The 24,055-nt window shown below is 40.8% G+C and overlaps 1 protein-coding gene across 1 annotated transcript; it reads right to left on the reverse strand.

Annotated features, from left to right (window-relative positions):
* Positions 1–1,301: 1,301 nt before the first annotated feature.
* Positions 1,302–23,462, reverse strand: brwd1 (bromodomain and WD repeat domain containing 1). Its single transcript, XM_035680002.1, has 44 exons — positions 23,068–23,462; positions 22,895–22,953; positions 22,745–22,774; positions 22,452–22,511; positions 21,208–21,358; positions 20,871–20,969; positions 19,583–19,743; positions 19,117–19,338; positions 18,376–18,476; positions 17,568–17,638; positions 17,305–17,405; positions 17,173–17,213; positions 16,958–17,059; positions 15,326–15,479; positions 15,104–15,238; positions 14,552–14,680; positions 14,203–14,351; positions 13,957–14,033; positions 13,494–13,724; positions 13,151–13,334; positions 12,222–12,312; positions 11,766–11,888; positions 11,587–11,657; positions 11,059–11,284; positions 10,749–10,865; positions 10,276–10,383; positions 9,914–10,038; positions 9,429–9,511; positions 9,141–9,252; positions 8,642–8,703; positions 8,366–8,521; positions 8,096–8,216; positions 7,809–7,934; positions 7,635–7,701; positions 7,305–7,355; positions 6,921–7,046; positions 6,629–6,781; positions 6,333–6,493; positions 5,911–6,077; positions 5,145–5,273; positions 4,881–5,066; positions 4,469–4,795; positions 4,080–4,235; positions 1,302–3,967 (listed from the first exon to the last, which is right to left on the reverse strand). The coding sequence occupies exons 1-44, from the start codon at positions 23,102–23,104 to the stop codon at positions 2,472–2,474; spliced, it is 6,834 nt and encodes a 2,277-aa protein (XP_035535895.1). The 5' UTR covers positions 23,105–23,462; the 3' UTR covers positions 1,302–2,471.
* Positions 23,463–24,055: the final 593 nt, after the last annotated feature.

Consider the following 24,055-nt stretch of genomic DNA (forward strand, 5'->3'; position numbering starts at 1 on the left):
GACAGAGGACATGCTAAACTTTAGCTTCAATGTTAGCCTGTTTGCAAAAGTCGGACAATCTAAATAACTAATGTAAATAACGTTAATATATTAAAAAGGTTTCTCTTCAGGTAACAGGATGTATATATATGTGTCTATCTAATACACTGCTCTGCTCACATGTTAGCTCGCTATCTAAGCTGACTCAATGACAGCAGCAGGCGGTATTTTCGTGAAAAAATAAGAACATATAAATACATAAATACGTACCTTTATAGCAATAATAATCTATGGCACTGTGTATATTATTCGAAAATGTGCTGCTATTTTATAATGTTGCCTTAAAAGATTAATTAAAACCTTTTTAAATGAAATATGTCGAAAGTGCGACACGCTACCGAAAACAAGTTACGTGATGTCGTCACACGGAAGCCCCTTCACAATAAAAGCAGGTTAATGTCGTGTACCAACATCGAATAGAGTAAAACTCATCTGTACCTGAATAGTTATGTTGTATATTTAAGTATACAACATATGTGCATAACAAATGAGCAAATAATCCCGATATCATAAATAAAGGCAACAAAGAAAGCAAATAGTTAATCGTTAGTCGTTACATCATCTGGTGATGATGAGAGATGATTTATCAAGAAATAAATGGTTTTGTATTGCAGGTATATTGTTTAATTTTCATTTTAATGGGTGTCTGGCAATGAAACATTCAAAGATTACCAAACTACATGTATCAAATCCTTAAGTGACATTATTGTCTCTATATTCAATTCATTTATTAGTGTCTAGGTAAATGGTCTTAAAAAAGGAGAATTGGAAATAATAGTCATTCGCTTACTCCCTGTAAGCACATTTCTCAAACAGTGAACTATTCTTTTGACTCTTGATATAAACTCCTTGGAAGCAGAAACACAATATTTTCTGAACTGGACTTGGACTATGTCAAAATATTAGTTCTGTGCAAGCCAGGATGAAGTCCCATTCATAAATCATGTAAATCTATTGTATTTCTTACAGTCTGTTACACTTATACCGGCAATAATTATACTGAGCAAGACAATCTAATTACGGTATAATCCAAGTTACTTTTTAGTAGATTCTGGTTTTAAGACGGAGCAGCATTTAGTCTGCACTAAGCTTTTGTGAGTGATGGTTCGACTACATAAGAACCCTGATGCTTACAGGAGCCCAGTATGGAGAGAGTAATAGATCAGTTTAGAGACCTACTGTATAGACTTTATAGAATTATGAGACAGATTAAGCTCATGTCAATAGATTAAAATGAAATCAATCACAGAACAGACCTTGAAATGATGTCTTTATTAATAGGAGGAATAACTCAATTCATTGCACTCCACAACCACATTGCGTTAATAGTTTTCCTGTGAAATCTGTTATTAAAGGTGTAGTACGAAAAACATTAAGCAAAATTTCATAAAGCGACTGTATTTAGAAACCTCCCCATAAACAAAACTAAACCATGTGACTGGCAAAATGTTTTACGTCAACTCTGAAAAAGAATTTAATACTGAAAGTAGGTAACACAGGACAACAATAAAAAGTCTTCCCAATATGAGAAATCACAGTATTTTGCAATAAGTACTTTTGGTTACTTGTACTTGGCAAAAAGGTACCAATTTGTGACATATGGCAAGACAATACAGTTAAATGTAAAAAAAAAAACAAAAAAAAAAAAAAAAAAAAAGAGAAAGGAAAATAAAAAAAAAAGCTCAAATTTAAATAAACGTTTTGCTACTGACTGATCGCCAAAGCTTTCAGACACTGTCATTCTTAATCATATATTTACATCTATTCACTAAAATACAACACAAAACTAATTATAGAAAATGAAATGGTGTGGGGAAAAGAATTCATATTCGTCCATTTGGCTCATATCAACTCAGAATACAGTCAAGCATTAAGTGTGTGGATTTACAAAGGAGTGCTGTAGTCAAAAGTCTGAACATGGATTTGTTTTGTCCCAGTGAGTGTGCTTGGACATCTGCTGACCTGGAATTGTTTCTTGTCCTTACCTTAGCTCAAAAAACAACTGCATGTCTGAGACTACAGTAAACTTAGTTGACCCCTGAGTTTCTAATGCAAAACTAGTGTATGAAATACCTCATTACAGTGTATCTTAGTGCAAGCCAGCAATATGCTTGATTAAACAGAGGTATATTAGATAGCACCCAAGCTGACAAGATTCCCCAGAATGGTTACTCTGCTGGCCAAATCACAACAAGCAGTATGGGAGGTGGTATTTTGCTCTGTATCCTTGCGAAAAACCAGCAGTTCAAATGCTTGAATTTGTATTACATCTATAAACATGTTTTTCATAGAAAATATAAATATCCCTGAATGAAACAGATTCACAGCATTTTCTCTCGAGGACTCCAGTGCTACTACCATAACGTGGCCATCAAGTGTCTTTAAGGTCTCCAGTTAATGTCAATCTCTGTAGTTCCAGCCGCAAACGTCCTTTATTCGCTGTCGTGATAAGTAACTGTCCGCTTCCCCCGATTACGGGTGTTCACGCGCGTCTTTCGCTGAGGTTTGCTGTACGACTCGTCACTGTCCTCCTCGTTCTCCTCCTCTGAGGCAGACTGGCGGCGGCGCTGCCTTAGCTGGCGGCTGGCAGTCCTTTCACCAATCCCAGACCGTCTATGACTTCTCCTCTTTGGACTGCTGTGGGACCCTGAGCTGGAGTTATCGGAGGCCGGAGCCGACTGCTCGCTTTCTGAGTCAGAACTATGATTGCTGCTGCTGTAGCTTTCCTTCCGTTTGTGTTTTGGCCGCCTCGAGTTCTTCTTCCCGCTCCTCGAACGACTGACATCTTCCTCCTCTTCCTCCTCCTCCTCCTCCTCCTCCTCGCTGGAATCAGATTGGGAAGAGGTGACTTCCTCGTTGCGGTTACCATCTGCTTGTTTGGATTCCCTTTTGGGACGCTTTGAGGAGTCCGGCCGGCTGTTCTTACGGTTCTTGGACACTGGCTCCTTTTGTGCACCCTCCTTCGCATCTTCAGAGTCTGAGGTGTAAATACGTTTTCTCTTGGAAGACAGCTGATTCCTGGCTTCATTGGGGGAGGTTCTGTTAGACTCTCTCTTATTATTCCTGTCTTCCCTGGACGCTGTGGCTGTTTTGTTACCATTCCTTTGTTTACCCTGGCTCGCCGAGGCAGAGTCTTCCTCAGAGAGAGAGTTGTCACTGATGTATTTCTTTTTTGGTAGGGCTCGGAGGCTCAGCCGTCTTTTTGAAGTGTTGCCTGAACTGTCCGACTCTTCGTCTGATGAGCCAGTGGAGCGTTTCCTCCTCGACTTCCTCTTGGGTTTGTATTCCTGCTCGGAACTCTCTGAAGCTGAAGTGTCGCCATGAGGCCGTTTCGATTTACTCTTGTTTCTCGTTGGCCTCTTTGACTTGGTTTCAACCTCAAATTCCGCACTGGAGTGATTGCTTTCCACATCAGGTTCTTCATCTTTTTTCAGTTTTTTCTTGCGTGGGCTGGATCTCTTTGGAGAATCATTGAGTTCCTCCGATTCTGCACCATCCAGTTTATTAGTTGAGGCAGATTTTTGTTTATCTTGGCTTTTTGATGGTGAAACTTTACTATTTTTCTTAGAGTCCTTGTGGATGGCTTCCTCCACATTTCTTCCATTTTGGTGTGGGTGTTTATGAGACGCGTGGTCTCTGTCCTCTTCATCTGAGCTTACACGAGGTTTGTGTCGTGTGGTCCTGCGTTCAGTGTCCTCTACCTCTTCCTCCTCTTCCTCCTCACTTGTGATCCTCTTTTTCCTGGCTGGAGTGGTTGCGGTGCTTCTAGAGGGTTTCTTAAACACAACCTCCTGTTCCTCCTCCTCCTCCTCTTCCTCCTCCTCTTCTTCCGCTTCTCCAGAACTCTCCTCTGCAGCTTCCTCTTGCTCGGAGTTGCTGTCAGGCTTGTGATGTTTTGCACTGTGTCCATTCACATGGGACAAAGTATCTGCAGGAGAAAAATAAATAAATCCCCCTGATTAGCAAAACTTTCATCACAATTCCAATCAAGTGGCAACTAGAAATCAAAAACTGAACTGATTGATGAGGACATTTCTCACCATTTCCCTTGGTCTTAGCAGCTTGTCTTGATGTCCTCCGTTCGCTGGACCTCGTGTCCCCATTCTGCTGATTCTGGGAGGAGGATGAAGCATCACTCTCATTGCCATCCTCCTCATCCTTGGATTCGCCACCTGATACCTTTTTTTTCCGAGAAGCTAGAAAGAGAAACAAGGGCTGAATTGAGCAAAAATCTATCCTGTAAGCTGCCTGAAACATAAAAATGCAAATAGGTTTTACAGGTATTTGAAGGAAGTAAAAGGACTCTTTAAAAGTTGCATCTGAGAGCAATGTAACTGAATATTCTGCGAGTATCCTGCTCTTGTGACGTTAAATGTGATGGTTAAAATGTGAACTGAATGCTAAAGTTCTAAGGGGAGCATCTGCCTACCCCTTGTTGAAGGCTCTTCGTCAGTATCTGAGCTGCTCTGGATCACAGCGGTGCGCTTGCTGGCCCGGACTGTGTGGCGGAGGCGACTGCTGCTCCTTCTTGGCTTCTCCTCCTCTTCCTCCTCCTCCTCGTAGTCTTCATCTGACGCTTCGAGGAGTTTGATCTTATTCACAGCCGCCCTCGCCGTCTTTCTCTTGAGTGACCTGCGAACCGTCACTTCCTCTTCCCTGTCGGAGCCCTGGGATGTGGCTCTGTCAGAGTCGCGGCGGTGGCGTCTCTCCCTGCGAGACGATCTGCTGCTGTGACCGTTCACCTCTGCTCTGCCCTCTGAAAAGGAGCCGTGCAGAAAGGATGTTTAACATTTTGGTTGGTGGGTTTTGTGTTACTCGTCACAGTTGTCAGTAGTGTTTACCTGTGCGTTTCCTGTCTGCGCCAGCACTGTTCCTAGTAAGCCTTGTGCTCCTGCTGTTTTTACTCCTGCTGGGGTAGCGACGACTGGAAGACTGGGAGGACATCTCTCCATCCTCTCCATCTTCACCCTCACTGTCAAATTCCTCCTCTTCTTCATCTTCCTCCTCCTCACTGTCGCTCTCAGCAACTGGCAACAATAACCATATGTCACTTCTCGGATGACAACACTAACGATGCTGTTTAAAAACTGGATTTCGCTCCTCACCTTTTTTCCTCCTCTGCTTGGCACGTTTGCTTCTGGTGACTCTTGCTTTCTGTCTGAGTTGATGGTGTCTTGAGGAACCTGGGCGTTTCTCCTCCTCCGACTCGCTCAGCTCACTCTCACTATCAGACTCTGAAATAAAAAAAACAAACAAGTATTCGCATTATATTCATTTGGTTGACACCTTTTTTTTCCAAAGCGCTTTATAATAATAAGTGCATTAAAACTTAAAAGGAACTAGCGCTACATGTCACACTGCTCAAAATGGGTTAGAGAACTACACTGAAACTCTCTTTTTAAGAAGTGAGCGTGTGCTGTCGAGGTGCAGTGTGGAAAGGTGTTTTTTTTTTTTAGCCTGCAGTGAAATATAAACTGACTTGCTGTCGTGTACTTCATGGGGAGTTCATTCCAACCCACTGCCAGGGGCAGAATAGAGAAGAACACATCAAGATTTAAATTGACGCCTACAGTGACGTTTCAGCCTCCATTTACCACAGCATCACAAACTGATGTCAAATATAACACTATGTCTAAACATGTGAGCTACAGTATCAGACTTATTGTTAAGTATATTATATTGTATTAAGTTAGATCTTGAACAATTCTCTAAAATGTTTTACTGAACAGTATCAAACAAGGGGAAGTAGCTTTTAGTTTTCAAACTACTCCCATAATAGTTCTAAGAAAGTCTACATCGTCAGTATGCAATGGGACTGCTGGTAGCAAAGCCGTGAAAAGACTACTGTTAAAGAGATAGTTTACTTCGTACCTGGAGTTGATGAAGCAGCTTTGGAGTCGTCCTCCGAGGAGCTGTGACCTGAGCTGCTGCTTCGACTCCTCCTGGCTCTCTCAGGAACTGACACTTTGGCTGAGGTAGATTTGGTCACTGACGTCGGCTCCACTTTTTCCTGAGTTTTTACAGCAGCCCTCTTTTGACTTGAGAGAACAAGAATTTGATCATCAGTATGAACATGAACAAGTAATATGCAGGTAATGTTCTGACTCCTTTCACCATCAGATGATTGTCAAGCATTTGCTTTGTACTGGTTCGTTCTCAAATAAGAGAAACAAACAGTACCAAACAAGTATTGTTAGTAACAGTATTTTAGGCCCCGTTAGATACTATGCCCACTCTAACATGAATCTCGTTCCTCCCATGTTGAGCAGATGAGCTAACGAAAACTAACAGACCTTGTTGTGGCGGAGGGCTGATCCTGCTGCTGCATTTTCTTGCGGAACCTCTGACTGCGGCGGAGCCTGTCACTGCTCTTGATGGCAGTTTTGTACTCAGATATGATTGTTCTGATTTGCTCTTCGAAGAAGGCAGAGAGCCGCAAGGTCATACTGTATATCTAGAAAGGGACAGGAAATGTGAGTCAGATAACCTAAAACATTACCTCTAAAGTCAAAATGTATATAAAACAACTTAACAGCAGTCACAGCAGTTAATCTGACATTTCTTACACAAACTTTAATTACCCCCCTACCTTGGAGCGTTTATTGGGTGTGTAGGCTTTAGCGTTGGCAAATATTAGCCGGGTGTCTTTGCACAGCTCTATAGGGTTGTCATAGCGGTCTTCCCCCAGGGTCCTTTTTACTGAGCCAAAGTCCATTGGTGTATCTATGATGTCATGATAATCCTAGACACACACACACGCGACATGATTCAGACTTTTCCAGCAGACACCTCTTCCAAAACACTGGAATACACAACTCAAAATATGACATGCTGATGTTATTTTATCAACAGCATTCCCTTGGTACGTTGTGTCAACTTACTGGATAGTTTTGAGGATCCACAGGCTGTCTGAACGGTTCTGAGTCCTCACACTCGAATATGTAGTTGAGCAGATTCTTGCACTGTTCCTTCCAGGCGTCTCTGTCTGGTACCACCTCTACAGAGCGCTGCAAATATCAAGGAGCAAGAGAGGAAATCATCATGACATGTGACACATGCTTCTATTGAATCTCATAATCAACCTGCAACCAAATACTCATCCCTATTTTCCCTTCCAAAATAATTATGACTGACAGTACGGATGAACCTAATGCACAATCAATGTTAAGTACTTCTTTATTTCGGTTATCTGTGTTGTGTTATGTTTTTAAACAAAGTCCTTCATATGTAACCTTGTTTGTTATCTATTCTATGTATCTATTTACCTGACGCAGTCTGTGTCCAGAGGATGTTCCTGGTGCTTCTGTATCCTCTTCCTGTAGGCAGAAATCAAATTTTGATTACTTGAATCTGATCATAAACCAAATGACAATTGCAGAATTAGGTGCCCGCAACTGAAGCTGGAAAACACCATTCCTAACAATCAATTCTAACTACTGATGGGCAGTTTAAGTTTCCTTTACCGATCCTCTTAATGTACTACTCTACTGTTTGCATTGCAGAAATGATGTGTCAGTCCAACTAATTTGTAATGCAAGTAATTTGACAGCAGGACATGAACAAATATCATACTAATGACTTTTAGCTAGACCTACCTCTTCATCATCATCCATTTCTTCAACAGCATTGTAAATCTCCATGATATCTGTGCAGCTTGGATTACTGGGAAAGAAAGACAAATGTGTCAACTTAGTGTGCAACACAATTGATTTGAGTGATGAGTCTGTAATTTGGGTAAAAAAAACTAGACAACAAATGAGGAAACCTACTTGACAAATTTCTGGAGGACATTTGTGATGATTTTTGCAGAGTGGGCAATCTTGCTCCTTGGCTCATTGAAAGTGCGGGCGTTATGTGCAATATACCTGGCATCCCAAATTAATGCTGAGAGGCGCCTGTGGACCACCAGAGGTGAGTAAATACACAGTGTCTTCACAAACTCTACAAAACATCAGTTATTTGGATTTCAACAGTTGAAGCCATTTCAAGGACAGAGCTGGGTCAACAGTCAGGAGCGCAAATACTTCCACGGTTTGATCTGCTCGGTGGGACTGACCTGTAGAATCTGTTCAGGAGTCGCAGTCTGATGGTGCCCAGGTCAGTGGGATAAGCGATCACAGTGCAGTAGGTGGGATACTGGATTAAGTCCACAGGACCAGAGAAGGGAGCTGCAATCTCTGTAGCAGAAACAAAAACAAAAGATTGGTTAATAAACACAACTGGGAAGAAATGATTGCATAGTTAAAATAACCTATAGATACACTGATGTGAGTGGGGACGAGACATATGAAAGAGTGTGGAAGAGTGAGAGCAAACGTGTACGCACCAACGGTGATGAGCTGGTCGATGCCGCCGATGATGCGTTCACACTCATCATCCCTGCTCCTCTCCCCCCACTCCCCTTGCAGAGGCTTGTACATCAGCTCGCTCATCTCATCTGCTGTTACAGGGATACCACCTCCCTCTGTCTCTGGCTGCTGGGCTGCACAGCAGAGACACACTTGTTCAATATGCATTGAAACCCCATTAACCCTCCATTGCAAAAAGACCACAGTACTGCGTTTATGTGTGGATGTGACAGCAATAAGCTGGTCTCAATTACCATCTTCTGGAATAGGTTCCACATCCCAGGGACTCAGTTTCTCTGTTTCCCCGTTGTCCCATCTGGTGAAAACACAAATCAGTGCCAAAGTCAGCTATCACACTTCAGTTAAACTAGTTAAACCAGTATTGGACATAACACTGTCATGCCTCTTAATAACCACCAGGGGACAGACTGTAAAAGTATCTAAATATATATAAAATATATAAAAACATTAAGATTCAACACCAACCTCAAATACAGATTTTGGAAAGAAAGTATTAGCTTGGATTTCTATCAACTCCTAGTTGCCAAGTTGGCAGTCTCGAGAGGCCGACAAACCAAAAGTGTCAGTCACAAATTTCCCATCACTCACTGCTGTCTAGCAAGTGTCACAGCTTTGCTTCAAATAGTGACAGTGTCACCAGCAGCATGTCCTAGAAACTAGCTAATATTTGGTTATTGGTGCCACAATCGCAGTTCTTCCATGTCCCCTCTCATAACGTGTATTTTTCCTCACCTGACTTTGAAGCACTGGAAGAGACTGTCAGGGTATTCTGGCTGGTAGGGCTCCTGACAGACGATGGTCCCAAACCACCAGGCATCGTCTATCACTGAGCGGAACCTGTCATCTGCACAGCAGAAATTGTTACCAAATTTAGGAGAAGGAGGAACAGTCACAGTATCTATTTAATGTTAGAGGCAACACTGAGGAATCATTGGAAACAGGATGTATGCACCTTTGTTCTGTGTAGATATATGGATTTACATGGAGGATGAATATCTCTAACAAGGTGCACAAACTTACTTGGCTGCCAGTTTCTACGGAGAGCTTCGTCATAACTTTGCCTCAACACAAGGAAATCTATCACATCTGGCATGTCGTGATACCTGTCGTGATAGGAGAAACCAGCCTTGCTTTATTGGGGAAGTACAATAAATATCAAAGACTTTGTCTGTGTGAAACTGATCCCTGAATTACACACATCCACTTCATAAAACAAAACTACGGTTTCAGAAGTTCAGCCAGCATGTCAAAATCAAAAGCAGATTGTTATCTTCAAAATTTTGTAATCTGAGAGCTTATTATCCTAATCATAATAGCAAACCAACACTCAAATGTAGGCATTATTATTTCCATATAATAAATACCTAATTTTGGAATCATAATCTTCATACACGTACAATGAATCAGTCAAATACCACCTTTCTTTGCTTATGGGGGTTAGAAATGCAACAATATCTAATGAGTTTCTTAAAAAGGGAGCCAGTTAATGAAACTGAGCTTCTTACTTGACAGAAAACGACTTGTCTGTGATTTTGCCAGTGCCATGGTCAATAAGAGTCAGCTTCAGACAGCAAAGTGTTGGAGGGCAGACTTCATATTTGATCCCAGTGATCTTCACAAACTCTTGGTCCTGGGAAATATACAGCAGGATTTCAATTTAATAGGCATTTTGATTAACAAATCTAAAAAAAAAACACATCTACAATAAAAAATGCCTGCATTTAAATTACAAAATATAAAACAGGAATTTGGGATCCTAGATTTCTCCTCATCTCCTTGATTATCAGTGTTTGTTTGTGTCAGTGAAGATTTTGTAGGTTATGTTCAACTTATTATTATCTTCTGTATGAATATGTCTTGTTCTTACCCGCAGCTCCATTTTCTTCCAGGGCTGTTTGTCTAAGTTGATGGGATACAGTTCAGTTCGGCTCACGGCCTCCACGTAGGCCTCGTGTCCCTGCCGAAAGTAGATCACCTGACAGACACAGAGAGAGTAAGAGCTTAGAAACTAACTTTTCTATGTGACTACATCCACACAGTAGCTGTATATTTAAGAACAATCCACACTGTCAGTATTTCTAAATCTATTATTTACCAACCTTTCCAATTTCGCAGCCTGCACAACGTGTAAAAATTGTCTGAATGATATATTTTTACAAGAACATTTCTTATGGTTAATTTCTAATATTCTTTTGGATTATGGATCAATTTCTAATTCTGTTAATCTGTTCTGCTTTTCTTAACAAAGAAATTAGTTTAATCTTGTTGCCATAAGGATAATAATTTCCCTTTTTTTTTTAACAAATCAATTAAAACTCTCCTAATGCCTAATGTACATACCTCATCGCCCATTTGAGGAACAAAAGGAGACTTCCTGGGAATGACATCAGTGATCCATGGTGAGGGTCTGAACTCATTGGAGACTTCTCTGTTGATGGATGGTCTGGCCTTTGGACGCTGATTGGAGAATCAAGATGTAAAACGTAAACGTTAAGCAAATACATGTTATAAAATATTTGTTCAAAATCAATACATTTCCTAAATGACAGAATCTAAAGTCTGGACAATAATTAATCAGTTAATATTCATCAGGATTAGCATCTCAATGGTGCAGTAGGATATATTATATGCTCTGTGGTTACCCACTCACCCTGGGTGACTTGTTCTTTGCTTTCTTGGCCTTCTCTTTGCTTTTCTTCCCAGGCTTTTCCTCCTCGTCACTCTGCTGCTTCTCCTCCTCTTCGTCATTCTCTTCCTCCTCTTCTTCCGAGGTGCTGAGTCTGCGCTGCACTCGTTTGCGTGATGACAAGGGGGTGGAGGGCTGCAGGTTGATGCCAGCGTCTGCCGTCCAGTCCGAGTACTCGCTGGATGTGTGGCTGTCCAATCAGAAGCAGTTATGATTACAATTTTAACTTTCATATATCAAAGCAGGCGATACAAAAACTTAATCAAATAACTTGTTTTAACCTGCTTGGGGTACCAGATGGGTGGGGATTGCCACCTAAGACAACACAAAGGAGTAACAATGTTTTAACATGACAGTCAATACTTTTCTGTCTGTATCATACTTTTTGTGATTCAGGAAAAACCCTTTTATCTGGTACTCTAAACAAGTTAAAAACAAATTCTAAGAATGAGTCTCCAATAGCATGCGAACCATGTCTATTTAACTTTATACCTTGAGCTGTCACTATTCCACTCTTCCTCATCATTGGAGGAATCCAGTTCACTGCCATCCAATTCATTGTCCTGAACGGATGAAAAAAAAAAATAATAATTACTAAAAAATACCCCACAATGACCTCAGATGCATGTAAAGCTTTTACCAACGTCACAGGAGAGAGGAGAATGTTATACCTCGGAGTGTACCTCGGAGCTTGCAGTCTCCTCTCCCTCTTCACACGACAAGTCCATGAATTCCAGCGTGTCACTGTGGCCGTGCGCTCGCTTCGCAGTGTGAGGTTCATCATCTGAATCATCCTGAAGGGACAGATGGGAATGACTCAACACCAGCGCCAAGATTTGTACAGAAATTGTTGTGAAGAAAGAAAATAATAAAATACAGACAAATGCTGACAATTATTTAAATCTTTGATTAAAATCAAATGAACACAATCCTACAGTGGGTATGGTGAACAGACTTTGATACCACCACAACAGCTCTAATGAATATACTGTTACATACAAATTGCAGACAGACTGAAGTACAGGACATATTGTTCAATGACTATTCGCAAAATAGTAGGTACACAAACAATTTTTTTAAATTGCCATTTATGACTTCCTACATTAGTGAGGGAAAAAAAGACCTACTCGACAGCTGCTGTACATAATGCGTCTCTTCTTTGTGCTGTACAGAGCCACCTCCTCATCTCCTTTGGCTGTGCGACTGTCCTCCTGGTCCCTGAAAAACAATTTACATAATGTTTCACATTTAGGAGAAACAGCAGCAAAACTTTGAGCAGAAGAAATTCGATTTTCATTGTTGTGCAGACTCCAATTGCCATCTTTTGTGAAAGAGTTTTTCCAGTGTCATATAGTAATGTTTGAAACGTTTCTTCATTTTATCATGAAAATTGTATAAAAAAAATTAATTAAAAAAAACACATCTCATTTGCTTTTTTCCTCCACGCTGTACCAAATTTGCACCAAACTGTATCTCTAAACCGGGATAGGAACTGAACTATGACTTCAGCATACTGTTACACCCCTCTGGTAAAATCTCATGTATGTAAAACACACACGCTGTGTTGTTTGATGGGTGTGTTTAGCCATAAGCACCTGTCACTTTTCTGTTGATGTCAATCAATCTTTTATGCTTACAATCTAAAAATAATAACATTGGACCTTCAGTCCATTGAGGTCTGAAGAAAATCAGGCTAAATCCTTTTGATGTATCAGTTTTCTTTTCATTAAACAAAAGGCTGAAGATTTAACTGACTTTCTGACTATGAACTAAAGCAAATTATCAAGATTTACCTTTCTATGCAATGTGTAAAATGTTGAATTCTCTGGTTTATTATCTTAATACTGATCTAAACTAAAATGGGAAAAGGCTCAATTTCCATTTCGGTCATACAGAAATATTACATTATAAAAATAATCAATTATGCTTCATGTAAACAGTGTCACCGTAGAAACACAATCCAATATAAAGCACAACAAAGAGCAGACACTTCCAGTCATCCATGCAGTGTCTTCAGCTGTTGATGGTTAAATCAATATTCAGATCTCAGGTCTACCTGTAGCTGCTGGTTGCCAGTTCAGGAACCACCACCCTGCGCCTCCAGGCCTGCAGGTCTCTCTCGGTGGCCATCTGGCTGCGAGGAGCATTCTGGTGCATCTGCCGGACACCCTCCACCTGTCCGCTGCGGCGCAGACCCACATTAGGGGGTGACTGCACGTCTGCTCGATCGTTCACAGATACTGGAACGAAGGTAAAATATGAACCTTCAGTAAATGATTGAGTGGCATTTTCAGGACATTGTGTGAAACTCTAAAAATCACACAGCTACCCTCCATCAGCTCACTGGATCAATATGTCAGCTAAAGCAATCCAATAAAACGCTGGCGGTATATTGATACCTCTACGTGGTGTGCTTGGTGCTGGTGCCAAGGCCGGGCCCTGTGCCTCAGCTTGCCCTTCTGGTCCTGCTCCAGGCCCCGGGCGTGCCTCTGTCCCTGGCTGGTTCTGCTGATCCTGTTGCTGCTGGAGATTTCGGATGGCCTCGTCCAGAAGGCTGCTGCGTCTTACCGCAACCTCCTCATGCTCTGCAGTCTGCTGGCTGATCACCTGCTCCACCACCTCGCCATCACCTGAAGATGTCACCAAACAGGGAGACAAAGAGCGTGAGTGGGACGGTAGCTTGTTAAACGTTTAGACAAGGATGGTTAGAAAAAGATTAAGCTTGTCAAGAGATTATAGCCAGAAAGATATGGTTCAGATGTTCTTAAATCTAATTGTCTGATAAAGCAGTGAACGTGGATTTGGGATTTACATATCAAAAAGCAAATTTTTCTCTGTAAACTTTATCAGTTCCAATCTTACTGGTGGCTACGTATCCGAGCTGAGGAACCAAGTGTTCTGCAGCAATGTTCTCCCTCCCCGGAACAAGACGCTGGTACCTAAAAAAAATCAAGTAAAGAAACTCATAACAATTAGATGCAACAGTGGCAATATGGCTGTAAAGTAACAAAAAAATCAACAGAAGATCAAAATCTAATAATTTACATGTACATCTAAACTCTGAGGTCATGACTGACGGCTGTTTAACCGAAACAAAGTCATATCTACCTTGGTGGATGGGGGTTTCCATCTACGTCTACCAAGAAGGGCGGGGGCATGAGATGGGGTGCCTGCTGCGTCTGTTCGTCCAACACAAAGCCGTTGGTGTCCCGGATCAGCGGCCGGTAGTCTGTGTGGAAGAACACCTGGTCTGGAAGCTGTGTGGAGACCAGGAGAAAGAGGCAATATAAGATATAAGATATAGCTTCACCACATATATTTTTGGCCAATGTTATATTTTCATATTATACAGTGGGCTTTGATGGTGTTAAAATTCAAGGGCTCTAACATTTTCTCATTTCTCATTGATTGTTTGTTTGCGTGAACATTTTAATGCACATGTGAGATTCATCCTTGCCTTCTCATATGGCTTGGAACTGCCGAAGCCAAAGATGAGCAGATGGCCATGGGAGTCTGTGCAGGCGAAACGCTGGCCATCCGGGGTGAATTTGCAGTCGAAAACGGCTCCATGACCCTGGCCCTCAATCTGTGTGAGAGACACAAAATAAGCTCAGGTACAGAAACTCGTTAGCGAGGGAGAAAAACTTGAATGACTTGTTCACAATGTGTCCTTGCATGATTTTTTCCTTTCATGCAGGACCTCAAAGTAGATTTAAAAAATCACTTTTTTTCCTCCTCTTGTGCAGAGAGAACAAAAAAATAGACAATAATTAGGCAGTCAGACTGAACAGAATGCAAATGGATGGAAGATGAGAAAAAAGACTAAAAGAAGCAGATAAAAGGAGAAATGACGATTACAGAATGAAAAACACTTGAAGGCACACTGACACCTGAAGTAAACCGATGTTTGAGCCAAACAGATAAATACGTACTAAACTAAGTCTGTATTGTTACCTCTTTACTATCATGTAAACATCATATTCTGATAGTGCTGTGAGTGTCAGTGTACCATGTTGAAGTAGTGCTGTGTGTTTGTCCCTCGCAGCAGATCCCATATGAAGACATTCCCATCATGGCCGGCAGACAGGATGATCCTTGGGTCAAAAGGGTGCGGCTCCAGGACAAACACCTCAGCCTCATGGCCCTGAAAAAAATGTTCGGGTTAATCTCTGGTTTTAAAATTTGTGGATTTTACTATGAGGCGCAAATTGTTCACAATGTGCACAATTACTTTAAGGATATGTAGCAGCTGTCCTGTGTAGGAGTTCCACACTTTGAGGAGATGGTTGTTAACAGCCGTGATGACTGTATTATCATGGCGATCCCACGCTACCATGGTGACTTTGGGTTTGAAGTAGCTTTCTTCTTCGCTCATTGGTTCGGCACTGAGAGGGAAAAAAAAGAATCTAATTAGAAAATATTAACACTACATGTGGCAAAATATGCTGTCTAATAGTGATACCACTGGTAAATGACTCAACACAAATGACAACAGAGTGGCTGGATCTTATATCTGATACTGTATTTCGAGAAATCAAACTTATTATGTTTTGCACAGACTATTCCTTTTGTTTCCTGTTGCAATATACATGTTGCTACCAGTTTCCCTTCAACAGCAGTATTTTTTTCTCTTTCACTTTGCTGAAAAAGATAAACAACTCGGTATCTTCACTTGTGCCCAAGAACAACAGCAGCACTCTTCCCATTTTGTTCCATTAAGAAAGGCCAGCAGAGGAGACTGAAAAGCTGAATCTCTAATACTGAACAGACCGGTTGCATTTAGTGCCACTCCCAATGCTGTATTAACAATGAACTAAACCTATGTGATGCTAACACTCAAATTGAATACACATATATGTAAAATGTACTGATGTTGACATAACGCAGCTATGAAGAATGTTCATTACTTTAGTCATTTAATGTAAAAGGCAGTGACAACGTGAAAATGCCTTAGGCAGATGAGCTGATTATACAAACTGCCAGCGACACTCCTTTATAGTTCCTCTCATGGCTGACAGACAAGCTGCTGGTGATAAACACCATTTATTCTGGCTTTGTTCCCTAAAAAAAAGTTAAAGGTAGCTGAAAATATGGGCAGACTTAAATTTCAGCGATGTATTTTCTCGGCACATACACAGTCTGCATGACTGACAGTGAAATAAGACCTGGATTTCAATCCAAGTCGAACTGACCAGAAGAAAGTTTTGCTATAAAGCTACAACATAGAGAACCCAAAATCAGCCACTGTGTGATTTTATCAATCAAGCAAGACTGTCCAATTCAGATTAAATATACTGTGGTTAGTCTCAGCAGCATGGTCAATGGAGGTAAACACTCTTAGAAAAAACATATATGAGCCAGGGTAGTTAATGACACATTTAGAAGTACATTTTAAACAACCGCACACAGCTAAATTAATAAAGAAATGCTTTTAATTTATTTAAATTTGTCAATATCCTTGAGATAAGCAGGCAAAAGTTTTCAGAAATCATTATCTGGAAATATTAATATTGCAGTCTTAAGCTGGAAATTATGAAAAGGTCTTCACAACCTGGTAGCACAGCCCTCTCACCTGCTTATAATGCAGCCATCAAGACAATCTGACAACTGAACAAATAAAATATTCAGATTCATCAGCTGACGTCAGCACATGGTTTACTTCTACATGCTCTGACAGCTGTTTGATGCGGCCTAGAGAGCAAATGATTGCGCTTAATTTAGAAAATCCTTCAGATATCCTGTTGCTTACATCCATGTGTCACAATTTCTTCTTGAGAGAGACACAAATACTGACGTCACTGATCAAAGACCTCTACACAAAGAAAGATTTTAGTCATCAAACAACAGCAAAAGTGCTCCTTACCCTGGAAGAGTGGCAGACATGTTGAGCAAGATGCATCTCCACTGTTGTCGCTGATGGAGCTTCCAGATCCGCGCTGTTCCATCTCGACTTCCACTCACAAACCTGAGACAGGAACAAACACCTTGCACCATCACTGTACGCACGGTTACATTTAATTCATTATAGCTACTATGAAAAAAAAACAATAGTGAGTAAGTACAAAGAATTTACTATACCTTTCACCTGAGTGGCAAAATTGGATGCTATCAACTTTGTCCTAAACAGAGAACAGAAAATATGGAGAGTGATCATCACATGAAGCTGACGGTTTAAGACAATGTATTCTCTGTATATGCTGCTGTTCTCACCGTGTGCTCATGGAGCTCTGATATCTTTTCTGGAGTCCCACTTCCCACGTAATATATCCTGATGACATCATCAGTACTTCCTGTTGCTAAGAACATCCCACCTGGAAAAATAAACGTTTAAAAGTGTTTAACCCACAAGTCAGAAAAGTTATCTTTTATGTCTGTCATATGCTAGCCCAATTATAATTATGAGAACAGTGAAGTAGCACACAGGCAGGTTTGTTAACATTCAATATAACAGTCTACCTAAAATGACTCATTACCTGGACTGAATGAGGAGCAGACCGTCTGAACTCCTGGCCTCGGCCGCTCTGTAAATTTGTGTGGCCGATCACTTGAAGGATAGTAGAAAAAATATTACTGATTCCATACAAAACAGGACAAGTGACACACAGAAGTACCTAGAAAAATTAAAACAGGGTTTATTGGTAGTTGGGGGTCTTAAAGGTCCAGTGTGTAGGATTCAGTGGCATCTTGTTGCAGATTGCTCCCTCACTCTACCTAACCAGCATTTCAACTTCAGGATGACAGACATGACGGCAGTCAGGTCAGATGCCAAGCCCACATTCCTGTGTCAGATATGGTTCATCCACATATTTTCATTTATTTATACTTTTTCTTTGTTATGAACAAGGTATTTTACTTTATAAACAACTAAGTTCAGTTTATCGAAGTAAAGCAGCAACTGTCAACCCAGTTTGTCTGGTCTTCCACCGCTTGCTGATTTTCATAAGACAAGCCTTATTTATATAGCAGCCTTCAGCTTAGCACGTTCAACTGTTTGTTAATAGCCTCGTCAGTTACACTCATACACAAATAAAACTATGTTTTGTTCAAATATCAGCAATGTGAAGGTCTCCTTTAAGACCGTGTTCTCAATCGTTCGCTCATTTTAGAGTTTTTAAAAATTACATTTTCTCATAATTTCCCACATGAAACACACTGAACATTTATAAATACTATAAACTACAAAAACATCGAATTGTTGTTGTTTTTTAAAGATTACAGCTGAATGTTTGTGATTGTGACCATTTCAAACACATTTAAATGGTAATTTAAAGCAGCACTCACCTAAAGTTGATGTTGTTGACGTCCCACTGCCAGAAGCAGACAGTAGCATCAGTTCCAGTGGACAGCATGTAACGTTTTGAGCCCTTGGCAAAAGGTGAAAACTGAAAACACAAGACATTCACAGATCACGCACCTGAATTACTAAATTATATTAAAATCAAGACATAAATATTAACCCTGATCTTCAGCATGCAAGAGAACAAAGTGAGTGTTTATTCTCTAGTGTACACTAAAAATCTTTCCATTTCCATCCATGCCGCATCATGTTCAAATTGCAAAAATGTTTTTACACTTAGTAAAAGCAAGTTGTCATGGCGATAAAGAGAAGATGCAATGAAGGTTGATGGAAACAGATTTTTGGAATAAAACAACACTCATTTATGTAATCTTTTTCGCCAGTTGCTAGAGTAGAAACTAGAGCTTGAGAGAAGGAACGCAAACTTCAACGAAAACATAACTAGTAAGGATCTACATCCTAGAACTAGTGAAGCACTGCCTAATGAGGTGGAGTACAATAAAGGTATCTCACAATGAAATTATAAAGAGCCACATGGCCGAAAATACTCAAAATATAAAAAGGTATACTGCTCCTTTGCTTTGATAGAAGTAATACATGTACAATTGCTTGATACAGTATGGGGCTGACACTTTTATAGATTTTATATTTTATATTTGTCTTTTAAAACAGAGGGCGGCCTCATTACTAAAAGGCCTGTAGATTATCATGACAGATTCCTGTACCTGTAGGGAGGTAATGGATCCACTGTGCCCCTGCAGCACAGCCACAGGGGCACAGGTACGAAGGCACCATACACGGATGGTCTTGTCACAGCTTCCTGCGGCGATTAGTGTGTTCTCGTAATTAACCGCCAAGTCTGTGATCTCTGCAGAGTGTCCTCGCAACGTCGAATGAAGCCTTCCATCAAACGACGACCAAATCTTCACCAAACAGTCATCCGAGCCCTGAGAAAGAAAGATAATAACCTCTACTTGAGTATTCATTAGAAGAAAGGTCTGGGGCACAAAGTTAAGGTGACATAAGCATCCTGGGTCCGATCATAACTGCACAGTCACAGTCAACCTGTGCAGTATTAAATCTTCCCACTCTGCTAATCAGTGTGATGAAAAGAGCAAAAGCAAAATAAAAAGCATATTAAATACAGGTTCATTTTTGAGCAGGGAGACATGTAGACAAGTTCCATCTTACTGTGAAGATCCTGAGACCAGTGCGATCAAAAGCAATACAGTACACTGCAGACAGATGCCCCAGGATCCGCCTATGCAGCCGCATGCGCTCATAGTTGCTGACAGGATTGATGGAGCTGAAGCGTTGCGCTCCCGTCAGCTCTCTCCCTCCAAGGACCTTCACTGTTGATGATAAGATGCCAATCAGAATATAGTGATGCAATTACAGGGCGGCAGTGGCACTGGGATCGACACAAATACAGTGGGCGTGAGATATATTTACTCTATTGTGGGCAGTGGAGGGGCATTATCATCACGGGATGAAAGTCAGTACATGAAAATGCAAGAGGCTGTTATTTTTTGGGCTTAACCAAGCATGTGAATGCATTGTCTTCCAATAAACCATATGCCTCTAGACACAGCACCAAATAAAGCCGACTTTGTCCCTCTCACTAACTTGATTTATCTCTCTTTTTATACTCATCGTGTCAGTTACATAAATTTGATTTAAACATCCACAGCATGGGAGGAAAATGCCATCCCCAACTCAAATGTAATCTGTAAACAATAACAATATCGCTGCTGCTCTGAAGTCTGATGCATCTGGTTTTTATCTGTTGCTGTGGGAAACGACAAAATATCAGAGAAACAAGAAGACCAAGGTTTTTATCTGCTTTAAGTTCTCACTGCCCCAAAAATTTAATGAGGTCTGCTTGGAGTGCATGTCTTCAGAAAAAAGTGGCTCTCTAAACAGTTGATTAACCTCTTCATAGCATTTTCTTCAAATGAACAAAAAACGAGGACGTTTTTAAATACGATGACTCATTTTTGTGGGGGCAAATCCTCAATAATCTTGCTGAAGTATTGGAAAAAATACTAATAAGTCTGTGAAAAAGATGAGTTATGAGCAGTGTAATTGTCATGCTAACAGCAACTAGCACTGCGACCAAACAGACTGCATCATGGCGACCAATCTGGCAAAGTCATGGCAGAGCACCAAAAGGATATTTGTCAACAATAGCCTGACAAAATGCCATTTACTAACATTTGGACAGTCAGTGAAAAGAGGAACACATGGTGAATCATCAGCCCTTTAGGACTGAGTGAAGATTTGAATTCTTCAGACTTTTTAAAGTGCCCATTACCCAAACTCAATAACTTGTCAGCACACACATAACAAGCATGGTTAGTTCAAAACACTGCCAGGCGACGCCATGCCAAGTACATGTACCAATTCTAGGCGCATCCATTTGTCCGTATGATTTTTAAAACCACATAACAAGAGTAATACTGAGTGAGGCCGGGCCTACCTAGGTGTGGAGGTTTCTTGCAGTTCAAAGGCCTCTCTGGTGGTCTGCCCCGGTGAAGGGCTGCATATGATGAAGCTTGAAACCGCACACTGTCGCAGTCTGAAAAACAAAACAAAAAGTTCACAGAATGACTCGGCTGATTACCGGCTGTAGGAAAAGGAGAATATATCAGAATATATATCAGCTCTGCCGAGTGAACAAACCAAATAAGTATTCAAACCTTAATATTATTAAAAACTCTGTCTTTATCAATCTTAAGAGTAGTTGTATCATTTCCATGACATTGTCCCAATTTCCTCCCACAGAAATACTTAGAGGAACCTTGAAGCTCGTGTACCTTTTGCAGTCCTGAGCATTGACTGCTTTCCAGACCCCAGGAGAGAGTGAACACCTGGGACACATGATGGCACCTCTTTGTCAAGAATTGGTCCAATCTGCTTACATATCCGTAGCAAATGGTCTGGTGCAATATGTCTGTTGGCTGCAACCTGTCAGGGCAAACAGAGCGAGAGTAGGGACATGCTACTGAATACAGATCACAATTCTGATGATACAACAGTCGTTAGGTGAACATAAGACAGATTCCCGCTTATAATTTACAATTGTATATAAATAGGCATTGTATGTTCATTGTTGCTTTTTTACATTTATATACACATTATAGTTAAATGTGTTTTCTAACCCAACCCAGCTTGGTTGTCCTTGTTTTTAGCTGCATGTCTATTTCTATCAATCTTCCTGTAAACTGGAACTGTGTAAGATTCAGTTCAATAAAAACCCAAAGTCATTCTTCACGTGTTACACATACTTGGCCAATGAAGCTGTATCTGATGACTTATATAATATCTGTCTGTGAGATTTAAGTTTAAACTGAAACAGCTTGTTTTGATTTCAAGAACACTCCTAATAAAGCTGGTAAAGCTGATTTCAAACATGAAAACTAGCCTCCACATGAAACCACATTTAATGATCCACACAGACGTTAAGAGGATCTATATTGATGACACAGTGTGGTCTTTAGTTTTATGTATTACAATAACACACATTATCAAAGACTTTTCTAGGAGCTGCAGCTTTCCCTAAACTGCTTTGTCAAGAATAAATGTCTGACAGGGTCGTTGGTGGTTTCATGCGCTTCTCAACTCCAAGTCCGAGGGGCGTGGCTTCTTATGCAAAACTTTTGCCTTTTATGGACCAATCACAGCGCAGGTCACATGCAAAATAACGCAGAGACAGCAGATCTCGGCCTCTGATTGGCCAGCGGGGCCGTTTCGACGTAGCAAGAAGCCGAACAACCCACCCTATCTGCAGTACAACAGTCGGGGCTAAATATTATTAAACCCCCTCTATCCAAATACCGTCTTCTGAGCCGCCATAACCTCAGTTCACTTTGAAAAATTAACAAAGTGGGAAGGAGTTGTGACCTTGTCAATCATCCCAACTCGAGGAAACACAACAGTAGCTGAGCATGAGAAAGAACAAAGACCGTAAACAAGAACAGAGCGTGCACACACAGCGAGTGCCCTGTCACAAGACAATAACAATACCGACAATGAACTTAACAAGCAAGTCAAATCTCACCACATCTTCATATGTCCTCGGGTGCTCGTCCCCAAGCCAGTCCAATCTCCCCGGTAAGAGCTGTCGAAAAACAAGAGTTTGGTTTAAAAAAAAAAATAACAAAAAAAAAGCCCATAAAAACACCAGCAGGTAACATTTAACTGGTACCCAAAAAAAGAAAACAACCGAGTGATGTCAAACGAGTGAGACGTACAGAGGTATTAAAAAGTCGACCGAGTGAGACAAGTTTTATGTCCAGACTCAGTCAACAGCGACGGGTAGCAGCTAGCTCTCAACAAGCAGCAGATACACACCTGATATTCCTCTAGTTCACTCGCAAGGACCTGCAGTGGATTAAAAAGAGGGGCGATTCAGATCACATTGCCTCTGGTATTAACTCCATTATCAACGAGCTAGTCAACTATTTGGAAATACACTGTGCCAGTCAAGGCACGCCAGCTCACCTCAGCCGCTCTCCGACACGGACCCGTTGTTAGAAAACGAGAAATCAAGTAATAGAGCTCTGAAATTGAACAGGGAGGACAGGAAAACGTGAGAAAAGCAGACGGGATATCAATTAGCACGAGTGAAATCGTTGTAAATGAGGCTATCAATTGGGTTTACTTCTGCTGCTTACCCGACTCAAGGAGCGAAATGTTCCGATTTTTGGCCATTGAATCGGCCGTGATTTAGAGAGGTGAAACAAATTTTAGGCTAACTTTATGACTACAGAGAATATGATATATTTATTTAATTTCGGTTGCACAGCTCTGACCCCCTCCACGGTTGCTCCCGCTTTCTATTCAGCCTGTTTGCAGTCGCCATTGGAAGGATGAGGCCTCAGCGATACGACTTACTTCCGCCACAGCGGAGTAACACAGGAAAAAGGGGGTGGGGAGGAGCACTTTCAACAAAAGACTAAAGTCAGCGTTAGCCTGTGGGGTAGCCACATTTGCACTATTTCAGAGTCGACGCCGGTATTTGTACGACTCCAAACCACACACGTGTAAAAGAGAAAAGCACTGTAAATGTACATTTTAAAGCCCCCAGGCCGTGGTAACCAAAGGCCCCCCCCCTCTTTACTGACCAAGGTCGTGAGTCCTGCGCATGACGTCATAAGTAATGGTTGCCAATTTGCTTTACCAATTTCATGATTGATCAATTTGTTTCTTTTGTTTTTTATTGGATTTTGTAAAAAATTACCGAGCCAGGCCGCTAGTGGGTGAAAATGCAGTTAGTGATTTTGTAATTTAAAAATATGTAGGCTATATGTATGTTTTGAAGGTAATGAAAATGAAAAGGATATTTAATTTTTTGTACAGTTCATTTTATTATTTTATTATAGAAAATTCCACAAAGTTTATAACTTTGTGATAAACAAAACAACCAATGTAAATATATATATATATATTTGCATTTTGGTTGTTTTGTTTTTTACTTTATATTGTTCCCTGACATGAACAGTGTTGTGTGTGTATACTGTACGTGTACATATAATAAAATAAATCAATTTGAAAAAGTACATTTCTTTGTATTACTCTGAGGTGAGTTTATGTTTCCCAAGTACTAGTTTTTGGTAGGTTTTATCTTGGTATTCATTACTTATTGGATAGTTATGACAGCGG

This window comes from Morone saxatilis, unplaced genomic scaffold (genome assembly GCF_004916995.1).
Source record: "Morone saxatilis isolate NCDOM2014 unplaced genomic scaffold, NCSU_SB_2.0 Contig8, whole genome shotgun sequence".
NCBI classification, from domain to species: Eukaryota; Metazoa; Chordata; class Actinopteri; family Moronidae; genus Morone; species Morone saxatilis.

Excerpts from the sequence above, each read along its gene's own strand:
- brwd1 (XM_035680002.1), bottom strand. The coding sequence starts at position 23,104 with ATGGCCAAAAATCGGAACATTTCGCTCCTTGAGTCGG. Across the intron at positions 17,639-18,375 it reads GTCAACAACATCAACTTTAG|TGATCGGCCACACAAATTTA; the intron begins GTGAGTGCTGCT and ends CTATCCTTCAAG. Across the intron at positions 6,782-6,920 it reads TGGATCCTCAAAACTATCCA|GATTATCATGACATCATAGA; the intron begins GTAAGTTGACAC and ends GTGTGTGTCTAG.